A 16,368-nucleotide genomic window follows, 5' to 3' on the forward strand; every position below is an offset into this window, starting at 1 on the left:
AAATTCATAATTTTTGTACTTGTTGTGGATTATTTTCCCCTATCCAGTTACACTTGTTCCTGGTCAAAAATGACTGGCATACAAAACATTGCTTATAAATGTCTTGTTAGGTTATATTAGTACCAAATATTGTATTAAATGTTTTTATCAACTTGTGGAACTTCTTTTTGGAGCTGATCATTCACACGCCATACAGATCTGAACTTATAGATCTCTTTTTTTAGTAAACATTGCCAAAATTATCTACAAATAATGTTTTTTTTTTCTTACTCAAAAACTGAGGTGCATATAAGCTCAGGTCAACTAGGAGTATGACCAATCAGTATAAAAAAAAATGCAAAGAAAACATGATTCCAAAGCTTGAATCCAAAATTTGCCAATAGCATAATGAGAGACTTACAAGCAGTTTTAATAAACTAGCTATTTTTGACCATAAACACCAAATTATGTACAGGATTTTCAGCACAGCATGGGTTAAATCCAGCTCTGCAGATAATTTTTGCTTAAGAGTTTGCTTGTGCTTTATTAATGCCAATATTATTTCTAGTTACAACATACTGCACAGATTCCTAAATTGAAAAAAAATGATCTAATAATCAGTCACATAAGGTATCGCCAATAAAAAAAACGTATTATAAAAGTTGTCTTATTAATATAATTCACAACATTCTGCACATGCACAGATTCCTGAATGTAATAATTGTATCTAATAATCAGTAAGTAAGTTGGTAATGTCTTACCAATATAATTTGTGGTCACAACACTGCACAAGTATGGAATATTTTTTATGGGAGGCTTTCAGGGAACTAACCCACTAATTAAGGGTGAAACATTTTCCAATGGAACACAGTAATCCTGAACCTGTGCACTGTTAGCTGACCCTTTGCATATTTCAACAAATGGTTTCCAGGCTTCATAAATTGTAGTCTAGCAACACAATTAACACTCTAGTCCTTGAGTAAATATCAGTGGTCCTTGTGAGCTTTTGCAGGCGCACCCTTTGCATAACAATTTGACTTTAACAGCTTCTCTGTGCATCACTGCGAATGAAACTGTAGCTCTTTTAATGGTTACAGCATAAGTGGAGGACATCTGGGTAAACAGACAACGCAAACCTTTCTGCTATTCTGAACAATCCCACTGTCAAGACATCGTGCTCCTGTCTTCCTAGATTGCATTTTTTTTCTTTTATTTAAAAAAAAAAAACCTTTACCAAAACATTAAAAATAATTACGTCCCACAGTAACCAGACAGCAGAATTAATTCAAATCAATATATTTATTTTAAAATTTTACATAGAAAATATACAAATCTAATTTACTATGTAGCATTTCTTTAATCAAAATCTGTTAAAAACCATTGACTTGTTTGCTATGGCCACTATTTGATCACATTCATGTTTTAGATAATTATCTATAATTCTCTATCATAATATATTTTCACTTTTTGTTTTTGGATTTGTCCTTTTCAGCCTTTTTAAACATAAAACCTCCATTTTGTGAGCAAGTGATGTGAATGTTTCAGGACACAACATGAAGCTCCACCACATTTTGAATGCAAAAGATCTTAAGTTAGCACTAATAAAAAGGTTCCCATATAAGATGACATGATTTCTCAAGCCAAAGCCTTTGGCACAGTTAGCATAAATAAGATCTCAAGAGTGTTCTCAATGCAAACTTGAACAACATACACATATAATTTTAGTGCCTGTGTTTTCCATATTTGTCAGAAAAAAGAAAAAAAAACCTACACTACTTGTGTAGTGTGTACAGACTGTGTAAATAATCCAGTCTTTTCAATGACAAGGACAAATGAGGCCATTTGTGGCAATTAGATAAATTCACCTTTGAACAGCAAGTGCTGCTGGTACTCGGCTTTTATTGGAGAATTTATCAGCCATTATAAGGCTTCGAACTCATCTATTCTCTGCTTGGTGTTGCCCATGCGGATCTGACGCAGCGTCTTGTACTTGTCCCTCCCGGCTTGTACATTTTCATTGTGCAGAATGTCGTTCTTAGTCTTCTTAGAGTCATCTCGCGCCTCGGCCAGCTCAGAGCTCAGGGCCTAAAATCAAGTTAAGATACAGTTAGTCACAATGTACATCCCAAATGGGACAACTGAAATTAAAAATTGAGATATGTATGTTGTGTAACTGAACAAATAGCTCCTGATCTGAAAGTATTGATTTGAGATCAGTCCACTGAACGAGATGTGTTGTTCATTAATGAATCAAATGAATGTGGAGTGTTGTTCAAATACACTCTGTGTCAATAAAGCATGTCTTTTAATGAGGCTTGAAACACTCAGCTCTCTGAACAAATCTGATTTTTTTATTTCTTTATAGTCACTGATTTGAGTCACTGAGAACGAAAGGATAATAATGAGTCCCGAAAGACTAATAAGGAACGAATCTATCTTTTTGAAGAAATCTACAAAACAAATGCTAAAATGACTCATAATGCTAAAAAACAAAAACAAAAAAAAAACCTATTGACAACCAACCACCTAAATAACAACCTACACAAAAATAACATAAAAAAAAAACTTAAAAAATCATCAAAAAAACAATCAAAACAACAAAAAAAATCTAATCTCCTGAATGAATGATATGAACATTCAAGAATCTTCAAAAAAATAAATCACTGGACACAATCCACTGGTGTAAAAATGTAACCTCTCTTGAATGGTTACTGAATGAATCAGTGAATGAATCTCTTTTTAGGTTTTCAAAAGATTCAATGAATCACTGAGATTAATCAAAATCCCTGCTGCAAGTAAGTGTTAAGTGTGTATATGAATGTGAATGAACTTAAAAAGGATCAAATTGTGAACAATTCTGTTTTTAAATGAATCTCCTGAATAAATGACTCAAACTCCTCAAAACATAAAATATATAACTTCTAGAAATAGTTACTGAACAAATCAGTGAACCAATCTGGATCTGTTTGTTCAAAAGATTCAGTGAATCACAGAGATGAATCAAAATCCCCAATACAAGTGTTATGTATGTAACTGAAAATAAGATAAGACTAGTTTTAATCGCGAACGTCTCTTCGTGTTGAACAAATCTCTTGAATGAATTCTAAAATAAATCATAATCCTCAAAAACTGCAGAACCTCCAGAAGTAGCTACTGAATCAATGAATGAATCTGGATGTGTTTTAGTTGTTTTTCAGAATTCGGTGAATGATTGGAATGAATCGCAATCCTTGCTACTAATCCGTATTCGTGCTTGAGGAAATGTGATAGGCATGTTACCATGAGCTGTTTCTGCACGCGCTCGTTCTTCTCTGCCTCTGTGATGCGCTCCTCTTCGTTGCGGTGGTCCTCAATGCCCTCCACCTGCAGCTCAGCACTGTAGGTGCTGTTGTTCTCCTCATGATCATCATGATCGTTCTCCAGGGGTTCCTCCATCATGGCCCGGGCCATGGGCGCAGCCATGGGTGCAGCCATGGGGGCAGCAACCACAGGAGACGACATAACATGCTGCAACTCCTCACGGGTCTTTTCCAAATCGTCCTGTACCTCTTTAGCCTGAGAGAATCGAAGAGGTCCATTATAAGAAGAAAAATGTATCTATATTTCCTACTTTTATGATTTCAACAATAGATACATTAAAAAATCTTCATGAACCTAGTAGTGTACACTGTTCAAAACTCACCCTGTTCTGCCATTCATTGGCTTCTTCTTCCTTGATTCTCCTGGCTTCCTCCAGCAAGGTAATCTTTGCAGTGTATTCTGCCAGGTCTGCTGCCTATTTATTTAAAAAATCAAGCTTCAGTTCACTTTAAATAAAAGTTCTTCCCTACAGTTCATCACAGTATATGTAGACTGTGACTGTTTAAGGTGCGTTTTGTGTTTGTGAAGGTGTCTCCCGCTCACCAGCTGCTCCTGAGTTTTCATCTGGTCCTCAGCTTGCCTGGCCAGCTCTTCTTTAGCCATCAGCGCCGCCTGTCTCTCAGCCTCCAGACGTGCCGCCTCCTCCTCCACCCGCCGCCTCTCTTCCTCCAGTATCCGTGCCCTCTCAAACTGCTCTTTCAGATCTGAACAATACACAAAATCAACCGTTAGGGGGCAGCAGTCATTCATTTATACAACACATTGGTTATTGCAAGCATGCGCTAGTATATGGTGGTCAATCACAGCATTCTGCAGTGAAACATTTTGTATAAAACATGCAATATAATAATCATAATAATAATTAGCATTATTACAAATAATTATTTTTTATGTTTTTTAAACTATTAAATATTTAAAACTAAATTTAATTAAATATATATTCAACATACAATAAAATGTGCAATGTGATAATGCAATGTAAGTTTTATTATTTAAAAATTAAAAAATATTTAAAAATTATTTATATATATATACCTTCAGGGTGATACAAGATTATATATATATATATATAATATATCCAGTTTTCAATGAGATTTCAAAGTTAATTATATATATATACCTTCAGGGTGATACAAGATCATTCCAGTTTTCAATGAGATTTCAAAGTTAATTTCAAACAAGATCATTTAAGAAAATATGTAGTACTTTTTTAAAGAGATCAGATATGTAGTTATATTTTCTTACCTCTTTCAACCTTTTTGGTCTGCTCTTCAAACTGAAGAAGCTTCATCATCATCTCCTGCTTCTCTCTCTCCACCCTCTCCTTTTCTCTCTCCGTTGTCTCCCTTTTCTTTTTCTCATTTTCTAGCTGGGCTCTGGGAAGAAAACAGGTAGCAAAGCAGCAAAACATTTAATAATGTACCCTTAATGGGAAAAAAAAAACCTAAAAAAAAAAAAAAAAAAAAAAAAAAAACCTAAAATAAAAATATATATTTTAAATAAAAAATTTTTTTATTTAATTTATGTATTTATGTATGTATACATGTATGTTTGCATGTTTACTGGTCAATAAAAGTTATAAAATTAGTGCCCTGACTTTCCTGGTGTCTTGTTTCGCTCATCAGGGCAGCTGGTCATCGCTATATAATGACTCACTCTGGGCTATGAATATTGTGTCCTCACCTCTCCATCTGTCTCTGGTGTTTCTCCTCCCTGGCTTGAGCCTTCATCTGCTGCACCTCAATAGTATCAGGTTTCCTGCGCTGCATGTAAAGTTCATGGTTTCCCATGCACAGCTGCAGGATGCGCTTGTTAATGCGCAGACGAGATGCATAGAACACAAAGTCCTGTAAGAACAAGAGAGAGAACAGAATGTGTCATATTTCATAATGTCTTTTGCATAAATAATGTGTCAAATATATTCCAACCAGCCTTCTTGATTGAAAAAAAAAGGGTCACACTTTATTTTAATGGGGTCATCGGATGCCCATTTTCCACAAGTTGATATAATTCTTTAGGGTCTTAATGAAATGTCTATAACATACTTTGGTTAAAAGTTCTAATTGGTAGTGTAAAACAACACCCTTTTTACGCTGTCAAAAACAGCTCTGCACACAGCAAGCCATTTTAGTGCATGTTTCTTTAAATGCTAATGAGCTCTGCTGACCACGCCCCTCTCTTCTGTGGGGTGACTATCTGTTCACTGAGAGACTGTAAACTTTAGCCACGGAACTTGCTAACTAGCACATTATTAAGAAAGGCGATTTGCAAAGATTCATAAAAACCCTTATACTCACTTCAGGGCAGGTCGAAGGTAAAACGTCAGTGTCAATCAACTATCATGGGAGGGGCCTGAGATCGGCTTGATTTGAGAAAGGGGATATTATTTATAGGGATTTTAAAAAACACTGGGTGGATTTTTATCATTATAGGTTGGATGTGTACAAACACACATTTATGTTCAAACAACATGTAAAAGTCAATTTTGCATCTGATGGCCCATTAAAGGTCCAATTCTTGCAAACCATTAACTATGACTTTTGTCTCAATAAACGTCAAGTTTAGGTATTGGGTTAGGGATGTAGAATATGGTCATGCAGAATATGTGCTTTATAAGCACTAATAAACAGCCAATATATTAATAACAGGCATGCTAATAAGCAACTAGTTAATAGTGAGAATGAGTCCCTATACTGAGGTGTTACCAAAAAAAAAAAAAAACCTTATACACTTTAATACTCTTGTCATATGAAAAATGCTTAAATTCTGAATTACAATTCATTGTGATATCTTTTGGATGCATAACATCAAATAAATCAATCTATCTATCAATCTATCTATCTATCTATTTATCTATCTATCTTTACAATTTTAACATTTATTTAAAACGTTTTGAAAAAAATACTGCTTAAGATATGTTCACTTATCTATTCAAGGTGTTAGGAAAATACATTATTTTACTGTTGATGGTTAAACCACATGACAATTATCATTTAATCATTTAAATTTTACTTTTTATGAAAATGTATAAAAGTGTTTGCAAAACATGCAAAACTAGCATAAATACAAAGAGTTAATTTCAACAAACTTGACACATATATTTTAAACTTGTTTTTTTTTTAGATTTTGCCTTCATCTTCAGTGCTGTTATTTGCCATTGGCCCACATACAATAGTTTCAGGTGTGAAAAATACATAAAATCATTCATGCAAAGACTTACGGGAGCTTTTTTGTCAATGGGTTTGATTATGAACTTCTTGTCATTGAATGAGATGTTCCTTATTTCACTCCAAGGAAATCCAATTTTTGGAGTCAACCTGAGCAATGAAGAACAGCCAAAATTAATTTCAGGCAACTGACAGTTTTGTCATTTTTTTACTGTAATTGTCAACAAACATTACAAAAATCCCAGACTTTGTGGTCCATTAGTCCTTGGGTGCAACGACCTCTCAGTAGTAAGCACTATGTGTTCGTGTTGACTTGTTTGGCTTGTTGTGGGTTTGGAGAGTTACTCTGCAGGTCATTAACCACACGGTCATGACAGCTGACCCCAATATCCCCAACCAGCCAGACACTGTTTCTAAACAATCAGGCCTGGCTCACAAAAAGTGCTTACCTGTCATCTTTTTCATAGATGTTAAGTCCCAAAGCATCTACTCCTAACCACAGGTCTGTTCCTTTCTTGTTCTTGATGTCGAAATAGTTGACGCCATACATTTCTAAATCCTGTGAGATCTTTAGATACTCCAGCACGGCATCTTCCCTGGTGGCATAAAATTCAAAGAAATGATAAGCTTGTGCAATGACACAAAGATGAGCTGAATGGAGAGTATATAAGTCCGACTCACTTGAGAATGCCTCTGTGCTCCTCGTGCCAAATCTGGATCCTCTCCTCCCATTGCTCTTTAGAGAGTTTGTGCTGGTCAAGAACTCTGAAAACACAGAACATCAAATCAACACACCTTCCATTTTGAAAATTAACCATGGTTTTACTACAAATAAACTATGGTAACCATAAATTAACCACGGTTTTGCTACACTAACCATAGTTTAACCATAGTATTTATTGTAAAACTGTGTTTACACAAATGGTAATCAATCCACCAAAAACCATAGTCACTACTTTTACTATAATAAAGTCATGATTATTTTTCATGTGGGTTGTGGTAGAATGACTAAAATTACTAAAATGTTGTGACCATATTACATAAATATATTTGTGGCTAAAATATGATATATTATAAATATGAATTACATTTTCAAGATGTCACATAATAAAAACTGCACACATTTTTCATCAATAAGTTACAAAAACATTTGTTTCTATTTTTGTCTTCTCACTTTTTTTTTTTTTTTTTTTTGTCTATTAAGGGTCCTCAGAGTCTCAGTTTTCTTTATCAGTAAGTGAAAGTGGTCAAAACATGCCAATGCATTTGCAAATTCTTTGTAGATTATTATATTCTAAAAACAACAATTTAAAGAAATTTTAATAATATTATATATTAATATATTATATATTCTATATTAATATTATAATATTTTTAATAAATAAATAAATATGCTTGTTAAACTTGCAACTTTATGTATTTTAAGTGTTGTTAATTTTATTTTAATTTTCACACATGGTGTAATTTTACGTAACATCATTGTAAATGTTTGTGTTTATGTTAATGAATAATAAAGCTGAATAAAAGTCTTAAAAACATACCTAAAAAGATTTTTTTAGAGAAGTAGCACCAACAATAAGCATAGATAAGTGTATATTTATATGGTTATTTTCATTTTAACATTATTATGAAGTAACAATAGTAAAGTGCTTTCAAAAAATTCTGAATAAAGTATTTTATTGTAACAAGTTACCATTACACCTTGTAAAATTATGTTCAATTCTGATAATTGTGTTTGTGATTAAAAAACTCTACATTCTGCTGACATGTCCAAATGATGTCAGGTTTGGCATTTGTAATGGAAATATGTTGTTTAGCCAACTTGATTTTAATATGCTGATTTAAAAATATGCATTTTCTTTGCACACTATTAACTCCTTTTTTGGGGGGGGGGATAAAAAAAGTTAAATTATTTTTTTTATTTTTATTTTTTTTACTAAGTAACCTATTTAAGCCAGGGTTGCTCAATTATATTCCTAGATCTTCTGGAAACCTTCCTGCAAAGTTCAGCACCAAACCCAATCAAATACACCTGACCCAGATAATTAAGATCTTCGAGAACACTTGATAATTACAAACAGGTGTGTTGGAGCAGGACTGGAACTGAACTCTGCAGGGAAGTAGACCTCCAGGAACATGAAGAAGCACCTCTTATGTGAGTCATTTCAAAATGGCTGAATCATTAGAAGGCACTGAATGAATGTTTTTTGAGCAGTTTCCCCACTCACCTCTGAGGCAGAAGCCGCTCGCTCATTAGGTATCCAGGTTTGTGTGTTTCTGGTGTGTGGTCTCCAAACTTGGCCTGAACAGAATAGGAAGCCAGCAGAACGGCTGTCTCTGGAGGGCAGTAGATCTCATCGCTCAAGATGCCTTCCTTCACTTGCAGGAAGAAAAGCTTCTTTGTGATGTCCTGAATCAGCTCCTCAGACACATCTTCAGGGTAGTACTTGGCCCGAAACTTAAACTGCAGAGGGTTCTCTTGCTTCACCTCTTGAGAAGACACCTATGAATTCATAATGAAGAATTAATGTTGGGTTGTGGCGCACAAGACTTTAGTGAATTCAAAATTGGCAATGAAAATCATTTGAGATGGTAGGTAAAAATTCTGTTTTCATATCTTTTTTAGGTTCCCCCAAGAAATTTTGTGTTTGCTCACCAAAGCATTCAAATACAAATTTTCCTCCCATCTGTTTATAACATGAACATTTTGTGATATGGAGTATTAATATACAAAATGAATGACTATATGGCAATGCTTAGTACTATGTTTATTTAGATACTATGATACAATGCAGATAACCATTTGAAGTATTGTTTTAAAACCTAAATGTAACTGCATTACAAGCAACAATTTTAATATTTTTCAAATGTATCATATGTTGCAAGCATTTAACAAATGCAATCACATTCTAGAAAGAGAGAGTAGTAAAATAACACTAACACCTACATCTCCACCCATAGATAACATGTTGTTTGAATGTTCCTGTGCTGTTTCTAGGGTATTTGGCTGGTTGCTAGGGTGGTTAAATGCTGACTCAGATCAAAAAAGCCCACTCCCACCTTTATGATATTTTAGTCTGTAGATGTGGTTTGCGTGCCAGTAAATCTTTAGGATTATTTAGTCTATTCTTTAGTCTCAAATGCAAGCGATATCAATTCCCTCCTCATTACGCTACATAATTTATGGTAGCATTCATGTCAAATGGGGCAAGCAAGTTATGCACCAAAGTTTAATACTTAATAATATGTTTGTCATGTATTATATTCGAAAATTGTTAGAATAATGAAATTAAGCCTTTAATTGACCACTTTAGAATTGCCTGCGCATATCATTCATGTTAATGCATTATTAATATGTTATTAACATATTATTAACGTATTATTAACGTTAATCCAAGCATAGTTAATATTAAGCATTATTTCTTGTCTAACAATATAGTACAGGAAATTTTCAAATATATATATATTTCCTCTACAAAATCAAGAATACCTTTTTGTCCAGTTTCAGCCATGTCAGAAAGCCTTTGGTGTCTGTGTATTGCAGGCCAAAATACCAGATCTCACGCAAACCCACCGTCTTCACCACCTGAATGCATCAACACAGAGGATAAAAATCAACCAGTAATATGCATGCTAAATGTATGAGTATAAACTGTGATATCGACTATGGCGTACATTGAAAACATATAGCTAATCACCTCAGCACTTGATAAGCATGACGTTATGTTGTAGCTCAAACAACGGGAGTCTCTAGTCTTAGTAGATTAGAATAGGAACTCTACAAGTTCATGCTATCAACAGGGAGGGGAAATACCACCCATCCAGACCTCTTATCAGTTAGGTGTGTGCAAATAGGCAGAGACGGTGTCCTCCACCTTGTATGCCTCACCAATCACCATATAACAATGTAGTTTACCATTACTAATCTCAACAGTATCTGAAAAATGATTTACACCCAGTGACTATGAGCATGGATTCGGGTGTGACTTAGGTAAGAAAAATGCTTTTGCAATTAGTTACAAAGTTTCGTTACAAAAAAAGAGAGTTGTTTTTTTTCAAAGAGATACAAGTTGCTACACGTTGATGAGTCATTGTAATAGAACAAAAGTAGTGCATTAAGATTGCATAGTAGTGCAAAGTAGTAAAAATAGTATGCAAGTACTATGTTTATGCAAGTGCCTATCCGCTTGTTAGGAGGTATTCATAGTTTGGTGAGAATCTTGGTGAGTTATTTTCCCAGCATGCAATGTGAAACTACAAACTTGATTGCTCATGTGTATATAAAGTGGAGGGAATTTAGCTTTTAGTTTAACCCTGTAAAGACTGACATATGCAATCGTAGTTAGACAATTCTCACGTTTTAAAAACTGAACCGTTTATTAAACCTTTAGCGGAATATTATATTTGATACATTTTAATTCAGAGGCCCAAACTGAGCAAAAGTATGCAATTTGGTGCAGCTGCTGATATTTATATAACTAAAAATTAAGATTAAATTATGTGTAATTGTAAATCAATGAGATTTTTATAACAGCATAGCATATAAATATCTGTTATATCAGTTATCAGTAGCACTTTATTTACCAGTCCTTTTCTGTGTGTACATACTATGTACTTATTATAACAATCTCAATAACTGGGTAATAACTAGGTACTAACCCTGAACCTACCCCTAAACCTACCCTTAACCCATTTTGTTACCTTGTAATATTAAGTACTTTCCAGGGTAAGTACACTGTAAGTATATGTACTGTAAAATAACAGTAACACTGTTACTTCCAAAAAACATAATAAATGTTCAAATAATGTTCCACAAAAGCCTGCTGCATCATATTTACTGCATCAATACTCACATGGTTGTTTTCTAAAAAATACTGTATGGATAATCAAGTAAATATAAAGTTGCTTCAGTCCAGTAAGTGTTTTTTTTATATATATATATTGCTAAAAGTAATTCTAGTTTTTCCTACATTTACTCTCAGTCACACTTTATTTTAAGGTTCAGTTCTTGCCATTAACAAACCATTAGCTACGACCTTAATAAACTCCTAATTTGCTGCTTATTAACAATTAAGGTAGTTAAGTTAAGTTTAGGTATTGGGCAGGAATAGGGATGTAGAATATGGTCATGCAGTATATGTACTTTAGCCAATATTTTAATAATAGGCATGTTAATAAGCAACTAAATAATAGTGAGAATTGTTCCCTATACTAAAGTGTTACCAAGATTCTTCACATGCCAACTCACTGGCGTAGCTTTAATAAACAATCAGGAGGATTATCTGACCACTGCTCACCTGCTCAAAGAGCTGTTTGCCTGTTGTAACCGACTGGATTGCAAATTCCAGCTCGGCATCCATTGTGGTGACACGAACATTGATCTGCAGAGAACGAACATAAGTGAGTGTTTTTAATGTCACTGAATCAACTATGGTATTTGTACAGAAATATAACATATACTGTACCATTACAGCAGAACAAAAGATTTGTGGGCCAAAAATGTTTTAATATTTCACACACTAAACCTTAATTATATTACACCATTGTCATATCAGTTTTTTTATATCACAGCAGTTGGAACATCAGCTATCAGAGGCATGTTACCTAAATGTCATGCCATTCTACAAAGCCACTATAGCAATAAAGTCTTATAACAGTTCTGCATTGTGTAACATCCTCCACGTGACTGACAACAACGAAGATGATTTCAACAGATTCAACGGGCATTCATGGGTGTGAAATTATTAATCGATGTTAACATAACATTTTTGATAATCTATGAGGTTTAGGTTTAGATTTTGTACAAAGAACAAACGAAAAATACTTTTGCAAACATACTTGTACTTAAAGGTATAACAAGCTAAAAATCAGTGTCTAGAGGAGATTCCATTAAATCTATGGTAAAAATCTCTTGTTCAAGTTCACGCTTCAGTCCAGCACACTTTATACAAGCTTTCATAACAACCCAGTGAACCTTGACAGAGACTAACAAGCATCGTCAAAGTTGCACAACCTTCATGTGAACTTACTCTAGAGCTGTAAAGATAAACCCTTCAAACTTGAGCAACAAACGTTAGCAAAGTTATTTTCAGTTAGCAAGACCCATCAACATTTCAGTTCAACACTTTCTTCCTGTTATTCGCAAATCTTAAACAAATGAACTTCATATATCCAGGATTAGCACATTTAGTGGCTCTAATCATGAGAAAAGTGACAACTGCTATAATACTCACACTGCAATAACTGTTACACCCTGGTGTTAGTATTTCGCCACATCAGCAAGTTAATGATCTGCATGTTTAGAACAGAATTGGTCACCTACTCTAGAACTTTTGGCACCTGCTGCTGACAATACAAAGTTGCAACAATTTTCACTACTTCAAATTCTATAAATATCTGCGAGCAACCATTAATGGTACACTGTAGAAAAAAAAAAAAAAACCTTGTAAAAAAAAAAAAAAAAAAAAAAAAACACTGAATAATTGTGTGATGAAATATAGATAAAATCTATATAAAACTTGTTGATTACCTTGAATAGGGCTTAGTTTAATACACATTACTGGTTAAAAGGTTTTATTTGATTGATTGATTGTTTTTGAAAGTCTATTATGCTCACCAAGGCTGCATTTATTTTAGAATAAATAAAGAGCAAAAATAAATATTTTACAGTTATTTAAACTGATTTCTTTTATAGAATATTTTAAAATGCAATGTGATGGCAAAGATTAATTTTCAGCAGCCATTACTTCAGTCTTCAATGCTGATTTGCTCCTCAAGATTTATTATTATTGTCAAACCAGTTATGCGTCTAAATATATTTGTGAAAACCATTATACATTTTCAAAATACCAGCATTTCTTTGAAATAAAAAAAACTTTAGTGACATTATAAATGTCTTTACTATTACAATTGATCAATTTAATGCATTCTTGATGAATGAAAGTATAACCTATTCATGCTTTCAAAAAAGCAAATCTGACCCCAATTCGTTTGATTATTTTTTATAGATTTTTTTTAAAATTTGATGATTTTTCATATTTTATTTTATCTCACTTAAAATAGAAATCCATTACTTTTTTCAGCTACAATTTAATTTAATTCTGAATTACCACTGTAATTATGGTGAAAATCTATTACATTTAAAAGAAAATACATGTACGATTTTGTAATTTATGCTAAAAATCAATAAACTGGTGAATTTATCCACTTAGATTCTCAACCTCATATTTAGCTAGTAATCAAGTCTAAAGATGTTAATATAAATTACAATAAAATAGAAAGTACAATGTCTCCAATCTTTTGAGTATCCTGACTATCAGTGTGACATAATGTGAATGGACCTTTATCAGCAAGCCCTAAGATAAGGCACAATAGGCTTGCAACTCTTTCAAAAGAGTTTAAATCACTGCTGCCACTATGGGATCTCTATATATGATAACTATGCATAATTAGCACTATACACTGAATAACACATACTTTCAAAAATCTTTTGGGTCTTGTCAGTAAGAGGCAAACAAGCTGCTTATTATTGGCATTTTCAGAGAAAATAAGCATGACTCCCAATGCCAGCATGGCAGATATAATCTATAATCTTCAAAGCTTGTCCTCTCGGTTGGATTTGTCCTAACAATGGACCTGACTGCGTGAGTCCTGCTGTTTAATCCAGCAGTCACCATTTCCATGAGCAACCATCAGAGCTGAAAATTTATCTAACCAAATACGTCATAACACAGCGTGACGGCTAAACCTGCATGTCTCATTTGCCTGATGGGTACAGGCTCACAAGCCGGTGCTAACCCACACTCCTCAAATCACAGATAAGTGTTTGTGCTCAAGTACTTCTTCCCAGGCTAAAAGAAGCTTTTGGTCCATATCAGATTTAATACATCTATTTGGGTAATTTACAACTGGACATGGTGAATGCACTTTCTGGTTAAAATTTATATGTTTGTATAATAGAAAAAAATTACACAATTTCTTTTAAACTTTTAATCATTTTAAATCACAGTTTCTTTTAATGATTTTGCAGTGTCACACAGTACAAGTACAAATATCCCATCCCCCAATTTATGAGCTCATAAAAGCTGCATTTACAATAATTACAATAAAAATGAGGTTAAAGTATGTGTGATCAAACTTTTTTTTTATTTTTATTTATTTTTTTTTTTACTTTTTTTTTTTTTTTTTTTTTTTTTTTTACAGATTTCAATACATACATTTTATAGGACAACTTTTAATGAACTACAACAATTGCAATGTTTGATAATAGACAATGTATGTTATAATGGGAGATTTTTTATTTGATTTTAACAATTTGATTCAATTATAATGTGCTATTCTACCACAGGAATGCTATATTTCCATATTTCTCCCGGACACTTATTGATAAGGGTGCTAATTAATAATAAAATACAACAATGGTTGCAATATTACAACATTTTTGTGTGTTTTTTACACTGTATTATTATATATCTTAATAGTTTATGTATTAGAATAGATCCATAATGAAAATATACACTTCAACATTCCACTCTTACCAATAAAATATCTCAAATATTTACAAATAAGGAAATAAAAAACCTTTTTGAATAAGGTGGTTTACCAGCTTTATCTCTCTTGAATGTTAAGGGCAATAATTAGAGTGACGTTACATCCTGGTATTCAAATAGTCAAAGTCAAAAGTATGTTCACAGCAGAACAATCTGCATCTAGCTAATCTTTTACTTATGCGGCATTCTGCGCAGATGAGCACAGCATAAATTCATCCTCATTGTCTAAAAGTCTAGTTAATGTGTAAAGACTCATACTGAAGTATGTTAACCATCAAATTAATAGTTAGTATCCTGCTAAAGAGATCAGAGGTATTCACAACGCCTTGAAATATACAAAAGGATATACATTCCAAGTATAACCACTAATCATAACCATCAATAAGGCTACACAGTGTTACTCCTCAACATTGTAAAATGAGGCAATCTAGTAATAAATTGCTGCTTTATCTTGATTTAACTGCGAAAGGTTCTCCTTTCTTTAAACACTGTTGATTTTAAGGTCAATCAGAACACATTATGGAAATATTGAATTAAATATGAGAAACTAATGTAAAGCTATGAAACTTCTTTTGTAATGTGAGTCTTTATGACAAGAGGCCTGCTATTAAGTCACATACAAAACCACAAAACAAGACAGAATCCTTCAAATTTATCAACAATAAACATACATTATTCTAGATGTAAGTAAATGGATTAATATGAGGTATTGTACACAAGAAAGATCACTTGTGTAACACTGATCATTTACATATTTATTCTCATTTATGGCATTGTTATCCCGTTTTATTCTTTATGTAATAAATCTTTACGTTTAATAAAAAGAAAGTAACTACTTACAGGCTTAGGCATTGTCAGGCTTGTGTTTGGACCAGGAGAAGAAGAGCTCGCGACCGATCTGAACAGCGAACGCTAGAGACTCATTTCTGAGTCATTTTCGATAGATGGTGTCAAAGCCTCGCCCCAGCGATACCTAGCACGATAAGTTAGTTAGACCTCTGGAGTTAAAGAGTGCCAGCAGCTCTGCTCACAGTGCACCTGCGCTGTAACATCGACCTTTGATCGGGCTCGCGACCAGAACTACAGCGCGTTCACAGCCTCGTTGACGTTGACTTGGAGGATATTTGTCGCGTCGTTAACAATGATAGAAGCTCTTTTACAGCTCGCTGTCACATTACAACATTACAGTCCATTTACACACACTGCGAGGAGAAAACATGGGCGCGGTTGAGGGTGATAATCTACTGCAAGGTGGATATCTGGGCATTTTCTGTAGGCTACTTTAGTGAGCTACAGGTAGGCTAATAAACAAA

The 16,368-nt window shown here is 33.6% G+C and overlaps 1 protein-coding gene across 2 annotated transcripts; it reads right to left on the bottom strand.

Moving 5' to 3' along the window:
• Positions 1–1,259: 1,259 nt before the first annotated feature.
• On the bottom strand, positions 1,260–16,105 carry ezra (ezrin a). Of its 2 annotated transcripts, XM_042742735.1 has the most exons (13): positions 15,896–16,105; positions 11,804–11,887; positions 9,997–10,092; positions 8,735–9,009; positions 7,188–7,271; positions 6,956–7,102; positions 6,560–6,656; positions 5,023–5,186; positions 4,585–4,715; positions 3,883–4,043; positions 3,662–3,754; positions 3,259–3,534; positions 1,260–2,064 (listed from the first exon to the last, which is right to left on the bottom strand). In XM_042742735.1, the coding sequence occupies exons 1-13, from the start codon at positions 15,905–15,907 to the stop codon at positions 1,900–1,902; spliced, it is 1,785 nt and encodes a 594-aa protein (XP_042598669.1). In that variant the 5' UTR covers positions 15,908–16,105; the 3' UTR covers positions 1,260–1,899. The 2 variants fall into 2 exon arrangements, with proteins under 2 accessions (XP_042598669.1, XP_042598670.1); XM_042742736.1 differs by lacking the exons at positions 8,735–9,009; positions 9,997–10,092; positions 15,896–16,105 and having other exon boundaries at positions 11,804–11,862.
• Between the last annotated feature and the right edge of the window lie 263 nt (positions 16,106–16,368).

Source organism: Cyprinus carpio, chromosome B17 (assembly GCF_018340385.1).
Source record: "Cyprinus carpio isolate SPL01 chromosome B17, ASM1834038v1, whole genome shotgun sequence".
Classification (NCBI taxonomy): Eukaryota; Metazoa; Chordata; class Actinopteri; order Cypriniformes; family Cyprinidae; genus Cyprinus; species Cyprinus carpio.